This window comes from Pogona vitticeps, chromosome 1 (assembly GCF_051106095.1).
Source record: "Pogona vitticeps strain Pit_001003342236 chromosome 1, PviZW2.1, whole genome shotgun sequence".
Lineage (NCBI taxonomy): Eukaryota > Metazoa > Chordata > Lepidosauria > Squamata > Agamidae > Pogona > Pogona vitticeps.
The window spans coordinates 315,031,583-315,058,972 of record NC_135783.1 but is presented as its reverse complement, the minus strand read 5'-3'; the positions used below and the strand labels follow the sequence as shown (position 1 = coordinate 315,058,972).

At 40.0% G+C, this 27,390-nt stretch overlaps 1 protein-coding gene across 3 annotated transcripts in view; it reads left to right on the top strand.

Moving 5' to 3' along the window:
• The window catches only part of EGLN3 (egl-9 family hypoxia inducible factor 3), a 53,735-nt gene that overhangs the window by 1,588 nt on the left and 24,757 nt on the right, over positions 1-27,390 (top strand). Inside the window, exons 1-2 of one of the 3 annotated variants that reach the window (XM_020777867.3) lie at positions 270-1,202; positions 2,277-2,333. The exons of 1 other annotated variant lie outside the window; for it this stretch is intronic. In XM_020777867.3, the coding sequence (XP_020633526.1) occupies positions 846-1,202; positions 2,277-2,333 (414 nt within the window). In that variant the 5' untranslated portion in view covers positions 270-845. Of the gene's footprint in view, positions 1-269; positions 1,203-2,276; positions 2,334-27,390 lie in introns of those variants that run through there. One more of the 3 variants, XM_020777868.3, reaches the window with a different exon arrangement.

Genomic DNA, 27,390 nt, shown 5'->3' with positions numbered 1-27,390 from the left:
ACCACACCCCCTCTTTGGAGTGGGCGGTACCCGCCGAACGATAAGGCACGCCTCCTCCAGGCACGCGGCTTTCCTTTCCCCCCCTCCCTTACTCAATGATTTCAACCGTGAACCCTGCCGTGGTTGGAGGTTTTGCTAGAAGCTACGCCCTGTCTGTCATTTGATTGGCTGAATTCTCGTTCCCTTGCGCTGGGCGGGTGGACCCGGGTTAAGACTGATTCCCCCCCCCCAGGCCGGGGCTCCACCCACGTGCCACTCGTTGTTGGAGTAGGAACACATTCTGCACGTAGCAGACGTATTAATCAGAGAGGGGCCATCTGCTCCCTTGGTAAATAAATTGAAAGGAGTTTGCCGGACCCTGCTCCTAAAATAAAGCGCGCGCGGGTGGGTCATTATCAGCAAACTGATCGGGAGGGGGGGGGAGGTTAGCACACTGATCTCCCAGCCTCAAAGCGGATAGAAAAGGGTTTCAGCAGTTTCCTCCTTCAGCTGTGATCTGTCTGCTAAGGTGCTAGTTCTGGCAATGGGTGTAGGTCAGTTATAGGGAGGAGTGCAATCACGGTTCATACTATTATCGCGCCAGGCAGGGCTGGGACGGTGCCGGGAAGGCTCCGATCAAGTGCCCTGAAGACAAAACATTACTTCAGCAAAACTTTTTTGGACATTCCAGTGTGACACAGATTCGCTCTTTTTGCTTGAAACTCAAAGAGTTAGACTTGGCGGGCTTGTTTGGTGTCCGATTCGGTTTGGCAGAATTATTGACTTTTTTTTCTTGGCACGGTTTCCCGCGTGTTTGTTGTCTTGACTCTACGTGCAAAGGGGAAGAAATTAATCGCATTCCCAAGATGCCGTTGGGACATATAATGAGGTTAGATCTAGAAAAAATCGCCCTGGACTATATTGTACCTTGTTTGCATGACATCGGCTTTTGCTACCTGGACAATTTTTTGGGCGAGTTAGTAGGAGATTGTATCCTGGAACGTGTGAAACAGATGCACTTTAATGGGGAGCTGCAAGATGGTCAGCTGGCCGGCCAGCGCAATGGCATCTCCAAGAGACACTTGAGGGGGGATCAGATAAAGTGGATTGCGGGCACCGAAGAGGGATGTGAGGCCATCAACTTTCTTTTGTCGCTGATAGACAGGCTGGTGATGTTCTGTGGAAGTAGACTGGGCAAATACTATGTCAAAGAAAGGTCCAAGGTAAGAGCTTTAAATAGGGGGTGGTTGTTTTGGTTTTAGCTGGTCTTATCATTTATTGTAATGTGCTCAGAATTAATCTTTTCATTTTAAACTTTTAAGTTGCACAATGTAGTTATTATGAATGGGAGTCTTCCTAATTTCTTAATAAATTAATGATCCTGGCCATTGTCATGTAAATAAGCTGTGTTCTATCTAGTAGAGCTACTTCCAATATAATGTGTGTAAAAATATTTCACTTTGAAGTATAGCACATGCATATGAATGAACTATAGATTTTATGTTGTAAGCCGCCCCGAGTAGACATGGTCTAGAGGGGCGGGGTATAAATTTAATAAATAAATAAATAAATAAATAAATAGTTATTACTGGGATAGGCCAGGTGATTTGAGTCAGAGCATAGCAGTGTCATCAGTCTTCCAAAACTTTCTTTTCCCTTGTTAACAGCCATCTTAATAAAGAATTGTTAAGAAATAAGTAGAAGTTTCTTGAGACTGCTTTGGAAAAGCAAAATGATTTTGAAAGGTGTCAAAAGTTTTTTTTTTAAAAAAAAATTAGTTGCATAATTAGATTAACAAGTTACTTTCCTGTCACTTTCCTTTAAGCTCCAGGTTGGATCATCCTGGTACTCTTACGCTGAGTGCTTGTCAGGCTTCTGAGCAGCTTAGCTTGTCTTTAGAGAGGTAATAAAGTTAATCCCTAATTTATGCACATATGTGCCAGCAGAGGCCACTGCACAGCTGAGTAAATAAAACAAAATCCACTGCAATTAATAAATTAATTTCTGTTGAAAAGTGACAGAAGTGTGGATACCAACATTAATTCTTTTGGTTTGTACCACTGCTTAGATGTAACTGCTGCACCATTTCAAACCTTTTTTTTAGTGTCTTAACCCTGAACTTGTGTGTGTTTACTCAAAGATAAATATCACTGAGCTTACCCCTAATATGTGTACAAAGAATTGCTGCTGTAGAATGCAAAAGGTGTCTAGAAGGCATAAGGGAGTAAATGAAAATCAGAGGAAGGCCTGTCATGGTAACCTGTACTGGTATCTTTCTCTCTTTGTTTCATTGACAGTACATCCTTTATCACTCAAGAGGTAAAGAATATCCTATAGATGTATCAATGATTAAAGTAAGTGACATTAGCTACCTCTTGACAAATTCATTAGCAGTTGGTTCCTTGTTCCTGTATTATTTATTACTTCGAGAATCCCCACTGATATTTAATAGTAAAAAGAGAAGCTTAACAGCCCTTCTTCAGGTGTACGTAATTGCTGAGCCTCACAAGTGTAACAATAATATGCTGCACTTTTTCAGGGTGCCACCTAGCCATGCCCTGTTCCAAAATAATCTGTTCCTTTATCTGGCACAGTCTTCCATTTTGCCTTCCAACTTTCCATAGCTGCTGATCATACCCAGTCTGCATTGGACAGTTTCAGAGAATCTTACGTTTAAACCTTTGATCTAAATATTTGTGTTCTAACAAACCTTTGGGGTTTCTCTAGCATGCTGATACCTCCTTCCTCTATGTGATGGTTCTTTTAACTGCTTATGGATCCATGCTTGACAAATGAGTTTACTGTTATTTGGTTTACTTTTATTCATTGTAAACATAGAAGTGAGACTAAACTGAGTTCATCAGAGCTTGTAGTGTTTGTTGGACTATGAACCCCACTGGTCATGTTGGTTGGGTGAGTCTGGTAGTTGTGATCCAACAGGAACATTTCTGAGGTTCAGGAGTTAATGTTTGTAGCCCTCAGACTAGCTGTTTCTCTGAGTGTGGTTACAATATTTTCAGCTATCTTCACAAGGCTTCGTGAAACGACAGGACTAAGAATATTTGATAGTGAATAAGTCTCACTAAATTCAGTAGGCTGTCTGTGGAAAGTTGCTTAGTACAGTACAGAGGAGGAAGCATTTTGAAAATAAGTGAAGAAATATTTCCCAAGATGAACACAATTGTTGTTATAGCAGTGAAAAGTCTTCTGATGTCTATAGCTGCCTCCTTAAACTTTTGCCTATGTACCTATGTGTTAAGTAAGTAGAACACAAAGTAAGTAGTTTCCCTTGAAATAATGTTCAAACTTTCTGCATGCTCCCAGTGTGTGCTGATTTGTTGTCAAATGTATGCAAATGTATATAAACATGATCCAAATATATTTTGCTTAGTTTGGATGTTATCAGTGCATTCATTGGTTCAACTGGCTGTTGCTGATCTGACATTTCAGTGCAATTTCACTGACATAACTTGTGTTATGTATCATATTTTTCCATGTCACCACTTAGTGGTGGGAAACAGGTAATCAAATGATGCGGATAGATAACCAAAGCTGAATTGCATATTACAGATGTGTTCTTTGGTTGCATAGTCTTCTGTTCTTTCAGCTACAGTAGATTGAAAATTAAGTATTGATGCTGTATCAGATCCCTTCACTTGTTAGAGCTAACTGTGGTGCAGCATTCTCAGTCTTTTGAATAGTTATCACAGAATTGTAGAATAATAGAGTTGGAGTTGGAAGGGGCCTTAAGGCCATTGAATCCAACTTTGTTCAATACTTACAGTAAAGTCAAAACTGTAGTTTGCAAACTTGGTTCTAACCATGATTAATACTGGTTTTATAAAAATTATAGTATAGAACACACATGTACCATTTGGTCACTGTTAACCTTTAATATGTCTGAATGGTACATGGATTTCATGAGTGAGAAGAAAGGAGATTGTGCACAGAGAACCAGGGTGCTCCTGTATCGCTTAAACATGGTCAGGATATGGTACACTGCTGTTTTTATCCGGTTTTGACATAGTAGCTCATTGAATGCGACCATGAAAAAAACAGAACATGATTTTAATAAAGAATCTATTTCTAATCACGTACAGTAAGATTATAGCCTAGATGCTTTTTAAAGCAAGATGTTTAATGAGTGCATTTGAGCCATTCTTATTTGTGTTTTTGTGTTTCAAATGTTCATGAGGAGGAATCTGTACACTGAAGCTGAAGTCGTTTTATGTTGATCTGTTAATCAATAAATTAATTCTTAACCTATGCCCAAGGACTGAGTATCAGTTGTAAGAATGGGCTTTGTTGCATCATTGTTTTAAGGCTGCAATCCTATAAACAGGTATGAGTGAATCCAATAGTAACCACTGGAGTTAAATTCAGAATACACGTCCCTAGGACTATGCTGCTTCAAACCTTGTTGTATTCTTTACATAAAACAAGCCTTTATGTTAATGTCTACAGTTCCCAAGAATTCAGTTTATAGTCAGGTGTAATGTCAGTCATCAGATGAAAGGCAGATGACTATAAATACTGTACTGGACAACTAAAGAGCCCTGTAATTCAGAAGTGCAGTAAAAGTGTACCATTAAGTGATATGTGCAGGATTCCTTTAAGCAGAGTATCTAAAATGCAATATAACACACAAGTTAGAACTGTTGTCACCATTGCAACACAGTGGAATATTTTAATTATGCCCTTATATCTGCTAATTCTTTGTGTTTCATACTGCAACCTGCATTAAAGTTTCTATACACAGTTAGACCATGCAACAAAAACAAGTTTTATGCACCTTAAAGACTAACGAGTTTCCTTTGGCATAAGCTTTTGAGCACACTTTGAGCTACTCTTTCAGATGCAATTTGCCGTTACTGTTTCACAATTTAAAATTTCTGTAAACAATTGACATACATGTAAGCAACTTACGTAATAATCTGAACAATAATTTTAAGAATCATTGTCAGCCTCTTCACTTCTCTGTTAGTTCACAATTTAACCATAACTAGTAACATCTGTATGTATAAAGGAAATAGTGGTTAGTGCTAACAAGTGAACTTTGCAGTTGGATCCACATGAAGTCTGTCATACTTCAATCTGATGGAAATTAATGGGACAAGTGAGTCATGACTATGTTTCAATAATTTCAGTGGAGCAAAAGCATTAGTAATTTGATCTAGATCTGAATGTAGTTCGCGTTTCAGTGGATGCTATATTCGTCATATAGATAGTATACCTAGTAACAAAAAACTGTATTGATACCTTATCACAGTGGTCCTCAACCTTGGGCCTCCAGATATTCTTGGGTTTCACCTCCCAGAAATCCTGGTCAGCATAGGTGGTGGTGAAGGTTTCTGGGAGTTGTAGTCCAAGAACATCTGGAGGCCCAAGGTTGGGGACCACTGCCTTATCATATTACAGCTGATGGATATCACTCAGCTGTAATGTTCTGTGACATTGTGTTATGTATGTTGCATCAGTTTCTGGATTGCAAGTCCTGAAAACCTCTGCCAGCTATACTGGGTGGGAAATTGTGGGAGTTGTCATCCAGAAGGAAAAAAAAGTAAGTGGTTCCAGTCTCTACTTGATTCTCCTTACTGCAGGAACATGTGTTGGCATGTTTACTTATTTTTATTTCTGAGATTCCTGTGTCAGTTTCAAAACATAGAAAGCTGCATTAGACTGAGTCAAGCCATTAATTCTTCTAGCTCAGTGTTGTCTATTCTGACTACCTCTGGCTTCCCAAGGTTTTAGGAAAAATTCTGCCCTGGCTCTACCTGTAGATGCTGGTGACTGACCTTGCAACTTTGTGCATTCAAATATGAACTGTCACTGAGAAACACAGAGGTGAAGGATGAGAGTACATAACATAATCCTCAATGTCACTGGAACACTGTTGGATATGTACGTAATACTTGTTTGGGAGATTCCCCGTATCAGTTATCCTGTAAATGGAAAGTAGTTGCACTGAAATGAATGGCAGTAGGGTAGGGTACATACGAAAAGATGGGGAGCTTCATTCTCAGAGAAAGTGTTGGTGGCATCTGTCTCCAATGTGTTGCTTTTGCAGAGGAAGATGCACAGGAGTGCTATCAAAGGAGCCTTTTATATCTGAAGGAGGCTAGATTTTGTATTAAATGCCCTCCTCCATATCAAACTTCTAAGCTGACTCTGCACCTCAGAATGGTAGGACCTCTGCTTCGCAAAGAGTCCAGCCTTGATAACAGTGCCCAAGGAGGCTGGGTGGCTGTAACACAAGAAACAAGAAACTTCTAGCATAGCATTAACTACTTTTTGTAAGAAATCCTGTAAGTTTTTGGAGTGGGTGAAGTTCCGCTGCCCATAGATTGCTAGGCACTCCCAGCAACTCCTAGCAACCATCTCAAACAGTGAGGCACATTGGCAGTTGCAGGCCAACAACATCTAGAGGGCAACACTTTGCCTGATTTGTGTGATAGTTTATTTTACTAGCTGAAATAGTTTCCATGCTGCTATCAAGTCACAGGCAACATAATCAATTCCCATTGGATTGGATGGGACCTAGACTTAGGCTGCTGTGCTATCCTCTTTCCCATAGGTGTACAAAATGTTTTCCAAAAACCATATGTGACCCCCAAGGCTAGTTCCCAGTCCCCTTGAAGAAAATGGTTTTGACATTCCTGGAAGCTTCCAGGAGTGGTGGTTTTTCCATAAGACAGGAGAGACTGAGCCCCCCCCAACCCATCCAGATGGAAATGAATCTCAAGTTGATGTTTTTATTTCACTTTATCGTGGTGCCTCGCTTGACGACGATAATCCGCGCTGTTGAAATTGCTGTTAAGCGAAATCCTCATCAAGCGAAATTAAAAAGCCAATTAGAATGCATTAGAAACCGGCTAATGTGTTCTAATGGGCGAAATACCTCATCGTAAAGCGAAGATCCTCCATAGGGTGGCCATTTTCCAGTGCCTGTCTTGCGAAAAATGCCTCCTAAAAACAGTGGGGGAGGCATTTTGAGAGCCGCCAATCAGCTGTTGAAAAAACATTGTTTAGCCAAAAATTGGTTCCCGAAGCAGAGAACCAATCATCGCTAAGCGAAGAAACCCCATTCAAATATCCTTTTGCGATCGCTTTTGCGATTGCAAAAACATCATCATGAAGCGGATTCATCGTTAAACGGGGTAATCGTCAAGCGGAGCACGACTGTATTTTACCTCATGTTTCACATCTGTGGAAGTGATTGTAGTCACAGTGGGTCCTGGGGGCAGCAGTGTCCTTTTCCAACCTCTGAACTTGCTTATCTTCCACTCTACCCTGCACAGATCTGTGCTGTAAGTTAAGTCCTGTTCAGACATTTTCTGACTGGGGTGCAGTAAATCTATGGGGATATAGAACACATTAGCCTTGTCCTTTCTGTCATCACCTTCTGCATGTGGAGGTCCTTGAACAAGAAACTCAAAACAAAAGCAAAAGACATTGTGGCACCTTAAACACTAATTTCTATATTTTAATGTAAACTTTCATGGAACTAACAGGGCTACAAGTTTGAAACGTGGAGAGTAACTTGCAAACAAATGAAAGAATAAGGTGAGGCCTTTGCTAACTAGCGTCATCACTGGAGGCTTTCCACATGTTTTCCAACTCTGATTTTCAAGGTTTTCAAAACTGCTGCTCTGTGTCACATATTCATTCTATACCAGATTGGTATGACTGAAAAAGAACCACAGCAGTGGTTACATATCTCCTCATTAAGGAAGTCCCAAGCTGCTGTTGTTATATGATCAGCTGCGTAAAAATGCAAGCTTTAGAAATTAAAACTTATTCCTATTCTGGGCTTGAACTCCAAGCAGCAGCAGCATGAGCAAGATTTATTATTAGGTTGTTGGAAGACTCCCACATTTGGAACTATAATTGTTTATTATAGGTTACAAAGGCTTTTGGTGATACTTGCAAAGCAGCATGTTTTGCAATTAGTTTACAATGGAAGGTCTGATGAAAACGGCCATCCTGGAGAAATATGCATAATTTGTCTTTCTTTTTTTCTAATCAAATGCACATGTTCTGGCATAGCGGTTTGGTTCAAATCTGTTCTCCTGGATAGGAGCCAGGATGCCCGGTGCTCGTCAGGCTGAGTCCAGAGCCACTGGAACTGTAAATGCAACAGACAAGTCGTTTTATGATATCAGGCAGAGGAATTCAGCTTTGGCAGTGCTCCTGGAGCAGTTGGCCATGGCCCTTGTGTTAATGTCAGTGTTTGCTGAGCAAGATTAGTTAGCTTGTTTGGTTATATGAAAGAAGTGTTTATTGTTGTTGTTGTTGTTATTGCTGCTGTTTTATCAATAACCCTTGAGAATTAAAACCAAACAATTTGGTGCACTTTTATTTTTCTAATTCAGACTGTGCTCTGCTTTCTTTCATGCAACAGTATTTCACATCCAAAAGCATATATTTTGTATGAACAAATAGTGTTCATGTTCTTCCAGGTGATGCAGAAGTTAGAATTATAGATTTCAATGTGAGACATTCATTTTCAAAGTCCTCAACTACTGTGGAGATGCTATATGTATACATTTTGCACTGCAGTGTAGTTGTTCAGAGTCAGACCGTTGGCATATGGAGGGTTTTGAGGTCGACATCTTTCCTAGTTTTACCTGGTGATCTGTGATATTCCATAATGGTATCTCATCCAAGAATTACTGGTTGGTTCATATCATTCTCAGTCAGGTTTTATATAAGATATATATTAAAATATTAAAGTATGAAATACCTTAATATGGTATACTAAAGACCATTCTGTACTGCAAATCTTTCCTCTAATAGGTTCAGGTACTAGAAATATTCTGCAGATTTGTCAGATTTCTCATATTTGTGATGGAGATGTAAATCTGTCCCGTGGCACAAGCTGGCAATAGTATTTCCCAAATAATAAGCAAATATTGATCCATTGATTATATTGCCTTTGCAGCTTTGAGCTTGGAAGAGTTACTTTTAAGGATTATCATAGAACCAATAGAATAATGGAGCTGAAGGGCCATCAAGTCCAATCCCCTGCTCAGTGCAGGAATCCAATTCAAAGTATATCTGACAGATGGTTGTCTGATTTTCTCTTGAATTCCTCCAGCATTGGAATGCTCATAACCTCTACAGGTAATTAGTTCCATTGCTGTACTGCTCAAATACAGGAAGTTTTTCCTGATACTCAACTGAAATCTGGCTTTCTGTAACTTGAGCCCATTATTGTGTGTCCTGCACTCTGGAATGACTGAAAACAGATCATGCCCCTCCTCTATATATCTACAACTGGGAGTTCAGTTTTAAATATATTCCAAGTATTTGAAAAGTGCTATCATATCTCTTCCAAAGCTCACTGGAAGGACAGATGCTGAAGCTGAGTCTCCAATACTTTGGCCATCTCATGAGAAGACTCCCTGGAAAAGACACTGATGTTGGGAAAGTGGGAGGACAAGAGCAGAAGGGGACGGCAGAGGATGGGATGGATGGACAGTGTCATCGAAGCTACCAACACAAATTTCATCCAACTCCGGGAGGTAGTGGAAGGCAGGAGGGCCTGGCATTCTCTGGTCCATGGGATCATGAAGAGTCGGACACGACTTAATGACTAAACAACAAAACAACAACAATCATGTCTCCCTGTGAGTGGAGACAGACAAGTGTGCCGTCCTCACAGACCTCCAAGAGCGAAGAACACGAAGGATGTGTAGTGGGAGAACTGATTAAGCTGGACGATGATGAGAGTGGAACTAATAAGGCGATAGAAGTGTTCTTGGCGGAGAGAATGAAGGACTGGGGGGAGGAGTTAGAGACGTGGAAGTGGGATGATCCTATAAAGGAGGAGGAGGAGGAGAGAGAAGGGGGTAGAAGGAAAAAGGGAAGAGAGTACTCAGACGGTGGAGACGGGAGTAGAAAGAGAAAAGATTGCAACCTTGGTAAAGACTTTCCCGAACCTGATGAAGGAGGACGGATTGCTGCCTTTACCCAAAGAAGTTGCTAAGGTGGGCACGGGCACCCAGCAAGAGGGATGGAAGTCAGGAATGGATCTGGCCAACCCTTCGGTGGTGGACAGGGGGATCCTTGGTGGAACCAGTCCTTTCCTTCCCAGATTAGAGGGATCTGTGGTGATACATCCATGTTGCCGAACAACTTGTTCAGTACTGAGTGCGCCAGTCGGGAACAAGAATTGGGTCACCCACTTTGGGGGAAAGAAACAGTAAAAGTTAAGAGCAATGGACCTGGGGGCAACCCCAAGAAGTATTGTTTGATAAATGAAGACGAATTGCCGAATCCGTTTAGTTCTGAGTTGTTTAATGATGGAGTTAATAAAACAAACCCTTTTTTGATTGTTACTTCGTCTCTGGCTGTCATTCCTGCTGAATCCCTGGGCCCGCCTACCCTAGAGAAGGAACCCAATCACACTCCCCTTAATCTTCTTTTCTCAAGACTAAACAGTCTTTCCTTATAGGGCTTGGTTTCTGGTCCCCTGATCATCCTTGTTGCTCTCCTCTGAACTTGTTCGTTGGCATCCTTCTTAAAGTCTGTTGTCCAGAACTGGACACAGTACTCAAGATGAGGCCTAACCAGTACTGAATAGGGGGGAATTAGTCCTTCACATGATTTTCAAACTGTACCTCTGTTAATGCAGTCTAAAATAGCATTGGCCTTTTTTACAGTCACATCATACTGTTGGCTTATATTCAGCACGTGATCTACAATAATTCCAATATCCTTCTCTCTCATATTATATATGCAAATATCCCTCATCTTATAATTTTGAATTTGGTTTTTTCCCCTAGGTGTAGAACTTTGCACTTATACTTGTTAAATTTCATTCTCTTTTTTTTTTTCCAGCTTAGTGCTTGAGCTTATCAAGATCTTCTTGAATTTTGTTTCTGTCTTCCAGGGGAGGTACTCCATCCCATTTTGTGTCATCTGCAAATTTGATAAGCATTCCCTGACAACCTTTAACTTATCTCTGTTAAATTTCATTTTGTTGTTTTCAGCCCCATTGTAGCGTCCACCCTCATGCCCCTTGCTTGACCTTCAAGCCTCCAGAGCACACGAAGGCAGACCCTCTCTTCTTTTACACTTGCTGCCACCAGGTGATCTTTAAATCACCATTTACTTCTGAAAGACTCAGGTCCACACTTCAAGTCCTTTTAAATAAAACTTTTGTTTATTGATTACATAGATTGAATCATAATATCTTCTGTAGTTAATCACATCCAAATTTCCCAAACTACACACTCTATTACTCAGTCTGGCTTTTCTCTCCTGCCTGACTCTTACATTTCTCTAACAGAATCAATCTCACTCCATCTACTCACTGACTTGAACTCTACACACTGACTTGAACTCACTTCATCTCACACTCTGACTGAAATATTGACTCAGGCTCTGCCTCTTATAGTATCTGTCTCAGCTCCGCCTTTCAGCAACATGAATATTCAAAAATCATTACATTATACAACAAGAACCATAGATGAACTAAATAGAGAACGCTACACCCATGCTCAAGCCTGTGAAGATATTTTTGAATTTTGCTTCTGTCTTTCAAAATATTAAGTAACCCACTTAATGTTGTATCATCTGAAACTCTGACAAGTATTTTCTACATCCTCTTATTCAAGTCTTTAATAAAAATGTAGAAGTACACCAGACCCAGGTCTTAGCCTTGTGGTGCCTTACTTGTTACTGCCTCTTGGTCTGAGAAGGAGCCACTGATAAGCACTATCTGAGTATGATTCTGTACCCAACTGTATATCTACCTGACAGTTCTTCTATCCAGCCCACACCTAGTTAGTGTTTTGCTGAAGTCAAGATATATTACATCTACAGCCTTCCCACATCTACCAGGGAGGTTACCTGATCAAAAAATAAGATAAGATTAGTCTGGCAGAATTCGTTTTTGACAAATCTGTGGGCTTCTATTTATTACTGCCTTGTTTTCAATGTGGTTGCAGTGTAACTGCTTTAGAATCTGCTCCAGAATTTTTCCTGGGATTCATGTTAGACTGACTGATTTGTAGTTCCCAGGCTCGTCCTTTTTTTGCCCCTTTTGAAGATAGGGACAATGTTAGCCCATTCTCCAATCATCTGGCACTTCACCCATCTTCCATGATTTCAGGATAATAACAGACAGTGGCTCTGAGAGTTCTTCAGCCAGTTCATTCATCAGATCCTGGAAATTTAAAATAATCTTAGAATAGCAGAGGTGGAAGGGACCCTGTGGATCATTGAGTCCAGCCCCTGTCAGGGAGGCACAGTGTGGGATTGAATTCCATACCTCTGGCTCTGCAACCAGATGCAGAAATCATTGAGCTATCCTGCAGTCCTATAAGGTACGCTTGACAATTTGTTGATCAGTCTCAAGCCTCAGCCATGTCCCCTTCACTTTGGCTGGAGGGTCATTGGTCTTCTTTCCAGAAAAGACTGAGCTAAAGTAGGAATTGAACATTGCTGCCATTTCTTTGTCATCTTTTATCATTTTTCCATTCCCATAGAAGCACTATTTCTTTTCTTTGAACTTTACTACATGAATACTTGAATGCTCTTTTTTTGTTACTTTGAATGTCTATTGCTAATTTTGTTTTTTGCCTTCTTTGCTACTTGTCTGTATGTTTCCTCTGTGGACTGACCTTCTTTCCACTTCCTTTATGTCCTTTTAAAGGATACGTCAGTGGTTTGGGTATCTGGCTGCGGAGCCAGACGTTGGGAGTTTGATTCCCCACTTTTCCTCCATGACAGAGGTTGGACTTAGTGATCCATAAGGTCCCTTCCAGCTCTGCAGTTGTACGTTGATGGTGATGATGATGATTGGCAGAATCCTCTGGGCAGCAAAACTGTGTGCATGTATGGGCAATTTCTCTGCATATAGGCATACATCTCATACATCTATACAGGTGCATACATCTTTGTATGCACCTTACCCATTAGGTAATGGCAATATATTATTCTATACAGAATTTGAAAAAAATGGCTCTACAGTTTTTGTGGCAGCTTAAATTGACAAAACTAGTTGGTTAGAGTTGCCAAAAGTTTGACTGAAACTTAGAAGAAAATAAGATTTCAAGCATTATGTAGTGGCATATTTGTTGCTCTTACAATATATTTCTATAATTTCTTTTAGTAATTTCCAAAATTCACACACTAAAATAATTATCAATTATCTCTGTTATATATACTAAGGGCAGGAATTAAATATTATTAAGCAAATAGATTGCTGTAGCAATGCGTATTTGCATTACTGCCCCCTGCAGTGCTATTTATTTAATTTATTTTATTTGTTTTATTTATAGGCTGCCTTTCTTCTAATAAGGGGATCCAGAAGTGTCTCCTTCTGGCCTGTTCTGATATGTTTTTCTAACCTCTGTTACTGGAGAGATTAGCCACATACTGGCAGGAGAATGCCCTGAAGAAATAGATGGTTGGAGATAAATCAGAGGGCACACTGTTCCACCTATTGTTCTGTAGATCTGCCTACAGAATTCACCTTTCATAAGCAAACGGGTTTAGAAACCCATCTGCGTCATGTTAACACATAGTTAGATCCCTTCTTAAGCTCTCCTGGGTGTTTGGAAAATACAGGGATCCATTATCATCTTCCCCTTTTCTGTTTTAACTCATCACTCAATGGGTCCCAGAGCAAAAGGCCTACCTTCAACTTAATTAGCAGGAAAGGCCACCTGGATTGAAGCAATTTACAGATTTTTTTTTACACAGGACAAAGAAAAGCAGAATCGTGAATGGTAGTGTAACAGATTGAGACCTTGATAAACAGCCTCATTAAAAACAAAGCAATTGAGTAAATGGACATAGTCTAGGGACCTTGAGCTTCAGCTAAGAACCTAACCAACCAGCCTTTTGGAAACAAATGAAAACTTTTTTTAGTATGTTTATATTTTATAATCTTTTAATAACCAGCTCAGACCTGAAAGACCAAGTATTTTAGAGCCAAATCAAGTAGCATGATAGTAATAGGGCTGTTGTGGGAGATAAGGGTGGAGAAAAACCTAGACAGTTGGGATAATTTTTGAATTAGTTTTCCTCAAACATTCTGACAGGCATGGAGTTACCTGGAGTCTGACATGAAGTTGGATAAGGTGATTTAAGTAATGGCAAAACTCCTGTTGACTGGGGACCAAGTCATGTAATGATACAGTCCCCGAAGAAGGCCAAAAAAACCATTAGGCTGTCACGCATTGGGCTTCTTTTTTAAACAAAGTCTGTTTATAGAATAAAGATTTATATATATATATATATATTTACACACACACACCCCTATCTAGATCTGCTTACTGTATATATAGCCAAGTAGATCTAGAGAGAAGTACAGTATATGTATAAGTATTTACATTTATAATTTTGCACAAGTCCAGTCACTTCAAATTATAATTGTGACACTATTCTCATGGAAGTATTATTCTCATGGAAATATTAGAAGCCTACCCTACATTTAGTAAACACTTTCAGCCCTTATAATCTCTGTCCTTATACATAGCATGAATCTCAGTTCTGTTTCCTTTTTCCTTTCTTTCACCAGTCTGCACACAGCTCCCATCAGTTGTTTGAAGTCCATTGTGAGAAAAAAATCCTTTAGGTCTTAAGTACTTTCCCACTCATCTGTTATCTGCAATCACACCCATTAATCAACAAACATCTGATCTACAAGGTCTGTGCAGGGAATCACATTCTTAAAGTAGAGGAGGGAAATCCCGTTCTTCATTCAGTCTCCTCGGAGCCAGTGTATTTAATCTTAATATCCAATCTATTTCTCTTTTCAGTAAAGTCTTTTCCCTGTGTGGGTACACTGCATCTAATGCCCCAAACTGCAAATTGCTTAAAAGATGGTAATTTTTCATATAAATATTAACCAAAGGAATTTGTATTCTCTTGTTCCTAATTTTGCTTAGGTGTTCTCCTATTTGCACTCAGAGAGCCCTGGATGTTTGCTTTGCTTTATGACTCCCAGATGTCCTGAGAAATTATGTAGATTTGGCTGTATTAAGATTTCTGTGTGTTGTAGTCCAGGTTGGGTGTCTGCCAAAAACTAGACTTTAAAGGGAAGTGTGGTTTTTTTCAGTGACACATGTCTCCTCAGAGAATGCATAAATTGATTTTAATTAGTGCATCAATAGTATTAATGTAATGAGTTAAACATTTTCAGTTTTAATGTTATGTGGGCATGTTCATTTCCTAATTTTTGGGAAATGGAAATGGAAAACACAATAACAATCCATCTAAAAACCACACACAGTACTGCAGTAACAATCCATCTAAATCCCGCAGCATCACCTCCTGAGTTCTGTCCTCCAGGAAGGACTGGAGTCACTGTAAAACACTGCCCTGAAGTCCCATTCTGGAGAGACGGGACAGGAGGATACTGTGGTCCATAGTGTCTAAAGCCCCTGAGAGGTCCAATAAAACCAACAGGGTCACAAATCCCCTATCCTATTCCCAGCATAGGTCATCCGACCAAAGCCATCCCTGTCCTGTAACCAGGTCTGAAGCCAGACTGAAATGGATCTAGATAATCTCATCCAGAAACTCTAGCACCTTCCCCAAGAATGGGATATTAAATAAAAAGGTAAAGGTTCATTTTTTAGTCCAGTTGTGTCCAACTCTAGGGGGCGGTGCTCATCCCGTTTTCAAGCCGTAGAGCCAGCGCTTGTCTGAAGACAGTTTCCATTGTCACGTGGCCAGCGTGACTAGGGAACGCCGTTTTACCTTCCCACCAATGTGGTACCTATTTATCTACTGTACTTGCATTTGCATGCTTTCGAACTGCTAGGTTGGTGAGATAATGGTCTGTAATTATTCAGTATTGTGGGGTCCAAAGAAGATTTTTTTAAACAGTGGTCTTACTATTGCCTCCTTTAAACATGTGGGCATCCTACTCTGTTGCAAGGAGGCATTCACCACTCCTCCTGCCCAGTCACCCAGTCCCTTTCTGGCAGCTTTTATGATCCAGGAAGGGCAAGGATCCATAGGACACATGGTAGCTCTTGATAGCTTTCACCTTCCCAAAGGCCCTGACCATATCATTAGGCTGCAGCAACTGCAACTCATCCATTAACACAGGAGAAGCAGGGGGCACAGTTACATTCACAAGACCTAAATCAACTACATCATCCAAGTCAAAGTGAATCTCGGCAACTTTGACTGCAAAGTGTTGTGTAGATTCTTCACAGCGAGCTACAGTGTGGTCTGCATTACCTACCTGGGGCTAGCATGTAGCAAGGCCTTGACTATTTGAAAAAACTCCTCTGGGTGGTTCCCAGCAGATCCAGTGGTGGCAGAGAAGAATGACTTCTTTGCCGCTTCCACTGCCATGGAATAGGTCTTCCAATGTGCCCTAACTCAAATATACAGCCCGCTCATTTTATCTCCACCAGGTCCTCGGTAAACCAGACAGCCAGTTTGACTCTGCTTCGAGGGAGGACACATTTAGGAGCAATCATGTTGATGGCTTTTGCCATTTTCTCATTCCATATATCAACTAGGGATTCATCAGAGTCACCTGTCAAAGTGACAGGCAGCACTCCAAGGGCAGCCACAAAACCATCTGGATCCATCAGCCTTCTGGGGTGGATTGCCTTAACCTGAATCCCACCCCTGCAAAGGCTCTGAGTACCAGTGAGTCCAAATTGCACCAGATAGTGTGCAATGACAGTGGAACTACAGAAAGTTCCATTGCACATAGAAAGTTGAGGTAGGCCGGAGAAAGACTCTCATCCCACTTCCTGGAGAGCTGGAAGGAATTTTGAACCAAAGATAATACTGATATAGATGGATCAGTGATCCAACTCAGTGTAATTTGAACTTGGGAAAGTTACTTGGATGGTATCTCCCATGATCCTTCCACTAGCATAGCCACAAGTCCAGAAAACAATTATTTCCAAACTGATTAAGATTGCTTTCTGTCTTCCAAAAGCAGGATAATTTGGCTTTGCTTATATATTTTAATGTAATTCTTTTCACCCCAGAAATGTTTTTGAATTGAATAATGCATTGAAAATGTCCTTAATGAATGGAAAGGCACGGATGTTCATTACACTGATTGATGCAAGCAAGTGCATCTGCTGAAAGGCAAACCTGTTTGTTTGCAGAAGGAATTTCAGGTGTCTAATTGAGTTAACAATTTACTTTGGTGTCTTTATTTCCTTTTGGAGTCGGCTGATTCAGGAAATGCCACTCTTCCTTTACAAGCTTATTGGGCCCAAGGGAGTGAAAGAAATGGGGTTGCAAAGGATTGCTTGTATTTTGGGTGAGACACGAATTAATTTTATGAGAGTAGCAAGTAAAAATGAATACCTATATTATATTAACCTCTAAATTTACATCCAGAACACAGCTTGGAAAACTTTGTTTTCTGGACTACAGATCCCAGAATCTACTAGTCACCGTGGCCATGAGATTCTGGGAGATACAATCCCAAACATGCCTTTTCCAAGTTCTGAGCCAGCATTGCTGTAGGGAGAGATTCCATTGGCAGCTTGAATAGAAAATTGGACTAACCAGGCCTACCTCAACTATTAATTCTGCACTAATGTCCTTGGGCTGTTTTCTGTGCCACAGTTTCCTGCCTATGTGAACGACATATAATCTTTACTCAAGAAGGCCCCTGAACCCCACTGTACTCAATAATTAGCAGCTAGGCTCCAATATTCCATTCTTGAGCAAGGTGCAGAAAGGTGTGGTTCCTTCTCAGCTACTAGAGGAATTCCTGCATAAAATGGTTTATCTAGGTCAGTGCTTCCTAACTTTGAGTCCCCAGATGTTCTTAGACTAAACCCTCCACAAGTCTTTGCCACTAGCAGTGCTGGCCATGATTTCTGGAAGTTGTAGTCAAAGAACATCTGGGGACCTGAAGTTGCATAGCACTGATCTAGGTCCATTTCAGTGTAGCTTCAGGCTTGGTTGTGGCACAGAGATCACTTCAGTCACCTTAGTGAATGATTGATCTGTGATGGGAACTAGGCGCCCTGGGCTTTGGCTTGTAGGCTCCCTCAAGGTTGAGGCTCATCCCTCATGTTGTTCGACATATATGTGAGAGGCTTTCTTAAAGTTTGTTTGTTTGTTTGTTTGTTTGTTTATTTATTTATTTATTTATTTATTTATTTATTTATTTATTTGATTTCCTCCCCCCCCCCCCAGACAGTGTCTACTCGGGGCGGCTTACATAAGTTAAAACACGTTAAAATAGCAATTATACAATTCTAAGCAACAGATTTCCAAGATGGCAATACAGTACTCAAAAGAAGAAAAAGAAAAAAGTTTTGGTATTTGATGCTGTCAGTATGCTAATAATAATAATAATAATCCTAGAACTGCAGAGCTGGAATGGACTCTGTGGATCATTGAGTGACACCCAACTCTATTTCTCCTTTCCATTTAACTTCAGAAAGGTTATTTTGCTTCTAAACCACTGTCTGATAGTGGTAATGGACTGAATGAAGGTGAACAAATTGAAATTCAATCAAGACAAGATAGAGGTACTTCTGGTCATTTGCAAACATGATCAGGAAGTAGGAATTCGGTCTCTTTTAAATGGGGTTACTCTTTCATGAAAAACTGTTTCACAGCTTTGCTTGATGCCTGAGTCTGGATGCCCAGGTTTTTAATGGTAGCCAGGAGACCATTTACACAATTAAAACTTATGTGCCAACTGCTCTTGTTCCTGCAGTGTCTGACCTGGCTGTAGTGACCTTAGTTACATGCTGCTTGAATTACTATAACATGTTATACATGGGGGGTGTCTCAGAAGAGGGTTCCGAAACTTCAGCTAGTCCAAAGTAGCCAGCATATTAATGAGGGCCAGTTACAAAGACTGCTTATATACCGCCCTATAGTGCTTAAAGCACTCTCTGGGTAGCTTACAATTTAATTATGCGGGCTATACATTACCCTCCCCCAACTCAATTTACTGAGTAAACCTCAAGCCAGCTACAGATCATGAGCAGAGTCTTCACCCGCAGTACTGGAGTTTAACAACTGTACACTAAGGCTCGTTACATCTGCTCTGTGGGCTGCTGGTACATTTCCTGGTAATATTCAAAGTGGTGGCTATGATCTATAAAGGCCTTATTTATGGTTTGGGTCCAGGCTATTTGAAGGACATCCCCATATGATCTTCTCCTTGTTTTAAGATCTTTGGGGGTTATGATTTTTTCTCATTCCAACCACCCTCACAAACAATGGACCTCTTTCAAGTGAGGACTGGAAAGCGGTCCGTTTTAGTGGCTGCTCGAAGATGGTGGAAATCCTTCTATGAAAGAGAGGTGAGCTGCCTTCTTCCTGGACTTCAGCCGGTAAAGACCTTTCTCTTCAGCCAAGCTTTTGGACCCTGATAAGGCTGCAAAGAGTATTTTTAACATGCTGCCCTTTTTTCTATTTAATGTATTTTTGAGTTGTTTTTGTTTATAATTGCTTGAAGTTGGATGTTTTTAAAAAATATTATTGTATGTTTTGGTAGAATTTTTAGTATTTTAGTTTAATTTATGTATCTTTTGTCATCCCATCATTTCATAAGCCGTCTTGGGTTCCTGAGTGAGGAGAAAGAGTGGGCAGAAATGAAATGAAACGAAACAGATAAATACGTCATACTAAGTTAAATAAAACTTACACCTCACTAAATGTGCACAGCAGTTTGACTTACAAACTATCAAAGACAACTTCCTACTATGGTATACATAAGCCATAGCAGTGAAACAAAACAACAGCTCATGGAAGAACAAGCTAGTGGGACTAATGTTGCATTTACCTTAGTTTTTAAAATGATTAAAATAGTTTAAAGAGTGAGTTGATTAGGACGTTCTTAATGTTGGTTTATAAATACTGTACATCCACACACTGCTATTTCTAAATAAGAAGCAAAAATAGTTTTAGAAATACTGTATAGTAGAATCCCACCGACCAAGTCCTAGGCATGTACAGTAGTCTTTTTACCTATCAGAATATGGAGGTGGTATCTGTGTCAGAGTGCAAGGGATGGTTAGTCATGATTACTGAGGTCCCATTAGACTCATTGGATCTACCCTAAATCTGCATGTCTGTTATATATGAAATGCTGGCTTCCTAAGTTGGGCAACTGAAATTGGATACTCTGTGAAAGCTCATATTCACAACTCATGGTTGCTATTCTGCAATCCTTGGCTTACTCTTTTCTTCCATCAGCTTGAACAAAATGTTAGCATGCCTGATTGGATATAGAGACACCCATAACTCATTGACTTTGATCCAGAGAATGGTTTCATTCAAATTCTGCATTATTGTTTTCCAAACAGTGATGGTGTGTGTAGTATCTTCTGGGCAATATAGGGTGGAGTAGCTGCTGTTTGAAAAAGAAAAGCAACATCTGTATTTGCATTTAGGCCAGCTGTTTCTCATACTTTTATAGGTGTGTTGGATGACAGGCACAATTTTGCAATACGTTTCATGGAGACTACCACAACTTGCTTTCATATAAAGGAGACTTCATTGCCCTTAATCCATGTAGGATCAGAGTGTAATGAACATTCCGATTTCTAGCAGCACATACCATGTTTTTGAGAATAAAAATAAACTACAACTATTTTTGTCCGAATAACTGTTTTATCCATAGGCTTTTAGATACACTGAAATATTTGGCTGCATGAGACATAGATTAGAGACTGCTCTGTTGCGTAACATATAGATAATATATATGCTGCTGGTACTCGCAGCAGCAGTTGTGATGTAGTATGGATGGGGGACTTCATTGTACTTGCAAAGCAATAGATAAGCATAGATAGGTGCGCTTTGTGCTTTCAGTCTGATCCTGTAAGTGTATAAACAATTGTCAGACACTCAAGTATGAAGCAAGGCCTTGATGTGATAAGCTGCTCAGCCCTGAAGGCTTTGCAGGAATTATAGTATATTCTAATGTGAGGGCTTCAGTGACCCAAGGGAACAAAAGTTAACATTGTAAATATGTGTTTCATGCTTTCCTTCCCTAAATATTTAGAGAGTCAGGTCAGCTTTAATGGGTTGGTTTCCACTGGAGAATGGGAAACTTTACTCTTTTTGCTGGCTTTGCAAAAAGTTAGGGATGTGTGAGAATGCTGATAGATCAGATTTTTATTTTATTTTTTCATTTTATTGTGGATTTCTTTGATCTGCACCATCTGGAAGTAGAGTAGAACAGATGCACTTTGCTCCTATTTGGAAAGTGTGCATAAAGTAAAATGCATACATTTTACAAAAAATATGCATGCTTGTTGTACTCAGTGGCTGGATCTATGAAAACAATATAGAGCATTTACTTTGCATATATAAACTTTATTGTTTCTGGCCATAGGGCTTTACAATGTATAGACTACTGTAGTATGTAAAATCCAATTAAAACAGGTAATTGCCATAAAACCAATAAAACCCGGTCTAAAAATATTGTCATGACATATGATGTCAGTCCACTGCATTCAGCATTTATGTGCCATTCTGATCCTTGACAAATTGAAATCTCAGCTTCTTAGCTGCCAGATTTTAACTGGAATTCCTTTATATCTCCCTTTGAGGCCATGTGTCCAAATCTAAGTTCTGTAAAAGCTTTGCAAATCTGGGAAAAAGTCAGTGACTCAAAATATTTTGGTTTTGCATGGTTCACCTGAAGTTGGGGGTACCAGATAGAAAAACGGGACCCAACAGTAGCTGCCAACTGGCATCAAGGTCAAAGATCCAGTTCCTATATGGAGCATTTGAAAAATGTACTCAGAGATTTATGCATATTTCTTTTTCAAAAATAGCCACAAAGTTTGCAGGGAATGGCTGGAAAGTGCACAGACTGGACATAGAAATGAGAAAAGGAGGAATCCTGCCACTTTTGTAAAAGCAGATTAATAACTCTAAAGAAGAATCAGATAGTTCTGTTAGCTGAGAATCATCCCATTGAGTTTATATGATTGCAGAGTACTTTTGCTGTGCTTCTGGTTCCTGGATTGCAAGGCAGCTGTTTTGGGATATCCAGTGTTTTCCACATGTACAACCACTTTACATTGCATACAGATGTTTCACCAACCTTACATGGAGGGCTCAATATTGGAGTTGCCACAAATATGTTTTCTTTTCACCTTAAACGGGGAAACGTCCCCTTTTCACTGAGCCAATCTTTCATATTAGTAGAATGTAGATAAATCTTTCTACCTGTGTACTTTGGCTTACATATTCTTTGGTTGAGCTTACCAGCCCTTGTTCTAATCCTGCCGACACTTTTCTATCTATACGAGCGTAGCATAGTTCTATTCCGAAGTGCTGTTGGAATCTAAGCACATAAAATACAGTTGCTGCTGTCAGATGATGGCAGCATCTCTCCAGGGTTAGCATTCAAAGGACAAAGCATGTATACACCCATTGGGGAGAAAACATCCCTGTAGAAAAAAGATTGGGGGTCATTGTGTCTTGGGCTGAGAGATTAATACTCTTGCTTTCTTCATGTAGCAGTTTCCAGTGTGATCGATGAACTAGGAAATAATCAGGATTCTTCCATGGTAGGTTATACATCTTAAGACATTTATTTCTCATTGATTACACAGGTAACACCAATGAGCCATTGATATAAATCTCATTGCATTAAGAATAGCCTTGACCCTCTGTCTAGTCTGGAGCCAGATTTTATAGCATGACTTTAGCATAGTTAAACACAGTTTGAAATAAAAGAAGTTTATGATCAGCAAATGTTATGCCCATCATTACGAGGATTGTCAAATATCCAGTGTGGTGTAGTGGATATAGTGAAGGGCTGGGACTCAGGAGGCCTGCGTTAGGATTCCCCTACTCGGTCATCGAAACTCACTGGGGGTGTGGAACTGATAAAACTACACTTTAAATACTTTCAAATGAGTCTGCAGCCATTCTCGGGGGGGGGGAGCTGTATGCCCTGGTATATTTGAAGGGGGTCACGACTGGAAACAATTCTTCACACGCCACCTTAGAAGGTTCGTTATACAACTTATATGATCCTGTTTCAGTCTACATTTCTTTGATATTGTGTTTATGGATGTAGCCAAAAAAGGCTGAGAATGGTTTGTCTAGAGTTCCATACTTTTAAGCAGGTCTTAAGATCAGAGCTTAAAAGCATGGATAAAATAAAGGTAAAAATGAGAAAACACTATATTAGATATACATAAAGGCCTAAAAAGAATGAGGAAAATGTTGGGAGAAATTGCAAGGTTGGCCAGTCTGTGATTCTGAAAACTCAGGAGTTTGAGGAAGAAACAGGATTTAAAAACAGACCTGAACACTTTAAAACTGAAGCTCTGTAAATTCTATTTTGGGTACATTTTTGCCTAGTGCTATCATCTCTGAATAGTGCCACATATGCTTTAAACTGCGAGATTCCTTTACCTTGAATAGAGAAGGGAAGTCCCTAAACTGGTGGTTCCCAAACATTTTTGACTTGTGATTCTCTTGACTTACTGGTCACTGGCCGCGGCTCCTCTGTATAGTAGGACTGCTGTATCCACAGAATCAGTATGCATGGTTTCACTTAATCTGCCGCCTGAAAATAAAAAAAATAAAAACCAGAAAACCTAGACATAATCTAGGACATAATCTTCCCCTGGTGTATTACCAGGGCTGACCACTAGATGGCACCAAAGACTATGCTATATGCCGGCGGTTTAATTAAATTTATTTATTTATTTGATTTATAACCCGCCTATCTGGACTACCAGACCACAATGCCCTTGTGGTCTGAATTCTCTGAGGAAAATAGCTTCTGGAAAAATGGAGAAGCTGCATTTTGCAGGGAGGGTGAAGCAGGGAAGCCTCCCCTGTAAACAGGAGGATAGGAAACTCAGCCCTTTGGCAAGGCTGAGCCAGGATTCAAAAGCGAGCAGGTAGACTGTCATTTTCTAGTATTGGTTTCTTTTTGCTTTATGTTTCAGTATTTTTGCTCTGACTTCTTTTAATTTTACTGAATGTGGGCCATAGGCACACTTGCGCATATGGGAAGGAATCAGTGTCGCAATTAGAAAAAGAGCCTCGTGGCGCAGTGGTTAAAACACTGTACTGCAGCTAAAACTGTGCTCACAACCTGGGGTTCAAATCCCAGGTAGCCGGCTCAAGGTTGACTCAGCCTTCCATCCTTCCGAGGTCGGTAAAATGAGTACCCAACTTGCTGGGGGGGGGCAATGTGTAGCCTGTATAATGTAAAAAATTGTAAACCGCCCGGAGAGTGCTTGTAGCGCTATGGGGCGGTATATAAGTCCAATAAATAAATAATAAATAATTATTTCCAGCATTTCTCTTCTCTGACTGCCTATTGATTATATACTTTGAGTCCCCTACTAATTCCCTTCCATCTGCATCCACAGAATGGACCGTGCCCATGTTTTCTTAAACAAAACATAAGAAAGGGAGATGGAAACCCAGCTAACTGGAAAACCTCAATTAAAAATAAGCAATCTTATTAGCTAGATGTATTCACATCCATCAGCTGTTTCTCTTCTGGGGCTAAATATTTCAGGAACAGTAAGTGCAACTGGTTATATGAACCTAACAGTGTCTCCTGTTACAGTTCTTCTGTGAGATTATAATTGAAAGTAATCTAAAGTAAATACTGTAATTGTCTAACTGAAGATAGTCTAGTAGTATTCCATGTGTTCGGCCATATCGAGGACAACAGCATATTGCATGTAAACCTTCTTTCAGTGACTAGCCTTGCTATTACTGTTGTTGTGGGCCATCAGTCTTGCATTGAGCAGGTGGTTGGACTCGATGACCTTATAAGCCCCTTCCAACTCAATTGTTCTATGGTTCTATGATGAAGTCATCTTCGACTTATGGCAACCCTGTGCATTTCCAAAATGTCCTGTCCTTGACAGCCCTGCTCAGCTCTTGTAAACTCAAGCCTGTGACTTCCTTTAGAGAATCAATCTACAGTGGTGCCCCACATAGCGATGATAATCCATGCAGCAAAAATCGCTGCAAAGCGGTTTTGTCGCTATGCGAAATTAAAAAGCCCATAGGAATGCATTGAAACCCCTTCAATGCGTTCCTATGGGCTTAAAACTTACCTTTTAAGCAAAAATCCTCCATACGGTGGCCATTTTAGCTATCAGTAAGCGAGGAATCTGTCCCTGTTTTACCCGGTGGCCATTTTGGAACCGCCGATCAGCTGGGGAAAAATCATCACTATGCGAAAATCGGTAAGCGAAACAGCTTACCAATCATCGCAAAGTGATTTCCCCCATAGGAAACATCACTATACAATCGCAAAAGCGATCGCAAAAACATCATCGCTATGCAGATTCGTCGTTAAATGGGGCGCCCGTTATGCGAGGCACCACTGTATTTTGTATTTGGTTTTCATCTTTTTATGCTGCCTTTAACATTTACCAGCATGACTGTATTTTCCAGATAATCCTGTATTCTCATGATGTGCCCAAAGTACGACAGCCTCAATTTCATCATTTTGCCTCCCAAAAGAGTTCAGGCTTCTCTTTCTGTCCAGGGTATCAGCAAAGCTGTCCTCCAGCACCATCTTTCAAACAAATCATTTTTCCCCCAGCTTTATTTACAATCCAGCTTTTACACTATTCATGGTGATTGTGAATATAAGAGTGTGGATGATCTTGGTCTTGTCTCCAGTGACATATATTTACATGAAGATCTTTTCTAATTCATTCATTGCTGCCTTTCTGAGCCTCAGTCTTCTGATTTCTTGGCTGCAGTCTCCCATTGGATTGATAATTGAAACAAGTTGTAGAAAATCTCTCACTATTTCAATTTCTTCATTGCCAGCATTAAAGTTGTGTTGCTCCTCCTAGTCATTATTTTTGTCTTCTTAACATTTAATTGCAGTACTGTTTTGGCCCTTTCTTCTTTTACTTTCATTAAAAGTTGTTTCAAGTACTGTATTGCTGCTATTTGCCAGTAAGATGGTGTCATCTGCATATCTATTAATGTTTCTTTTACCAATTCTCACTCCTCCTCCATGTGAATCTAGTCCGACTTTCTGTGTCATGTGTTCTGCATACAGATTAAATAGATAAAGCAATGTTTGACACCTTTGCCTATATGAATCCATTCTGTCTCTCCGTATTCTGCCCTAATGGTAGCTTCTTATCCACAATACAGGTTAGGCATCAGGACAATCAAGTGCTGAGGCACATCCATTTCTTTCAATACAACCCATAGTCTCTCATGATCCACACAGTCAAAGACTTTGCTGTAGTCTATGAAGCATAGACTGATCTTCTGAAATTCTTGGTGTATTCCAATACCTGGAGATATTTGCAATACGATCTTGAGTGCCTCTTCTTTTTCAAAATCCATTTTGAACATCAGGCATTTCTCACTCCACATAAGGCAGAAAGCTTTGTTGCGACACCTTGAGCATAACTTTGCTTGCAAAGGAAATTAAAGCAATAGGTTCTATAGTTACTGCACTTCTTGGAATCTCCTTAAATTTCTTTTTGATTTCTTGGATCTTCTGAAATAGATATTTTGTTTTCCCCTTTTGTTATTCTCCTATTGTTTTGCATTGGTTATTGTAATAGTTCACTGTCTATAAATGACAGTAGCTGAAAAACTGCATACAGGGTTCTGACCTAATTTCTGTCACCTTTTACTTTTGCTTTTTTGTCTATCCTTTCCAATTTTAAGTGTTTCTTCCATAATCCATCTAGGTTTTTCTTTTCTTTTTACTAAGAATTGTATTTTTTTTCATTCTTCCCTAATAATATATCTGGCTTCAATCCACAGTTCTTCCAGGTCATGGTCAATTGAATTTACTAAAGCAAATCTGTTCCTTATGTGGACTTTAAATTAATCAGGAATGTTCTTTAAATTATATTTTAGGACTGTGATTCTTTTAATGTTCTTTTTCAGCTTTAATTTTGGATATTAAGAGTTGGTGATCTGTACCACAATATGTTCCGCATATTGTTTTGACAGAGAGACTCTTGCACAGCTTCTCCATCTCCTGCAAGATATCTGTATTGACCCTCTAGTGATGTCCATGTTTACAGCTGTCTGTACAAACATATATGTAATATTTGGTTATGCTAATTTCTGCATGCAGAATGCATGTATAGACAATAATGTACATAGAGGCAAGGATATTCTACTATAGTATGGAAGACTCATCAGGTGATCTGCCTGCCTGGTCTCTCTGCTGTCCTGATGCTAACCCTCCTTGATGGTCCCCATTTTTAGGTCTCTGCTTCATCTTTTTGGGATTCTTTATGCAAAATCTACTTGCTATTTCCATCAGTGTGTTAGCAGATCTGTCAGATAGATGGGAGTTCCTTACCCTTAAAGTCCCACTGAATCAGTGAGTCTGCTCTACTCAGGATAACTGTTGAATTTGGTCCTTTACTGCTAAACCATACAGGGATCATTCAAATATTTTCCACCTATGAACGGAGAATTGTCAGCTGTCAAGTAGAATTCATGCCCACC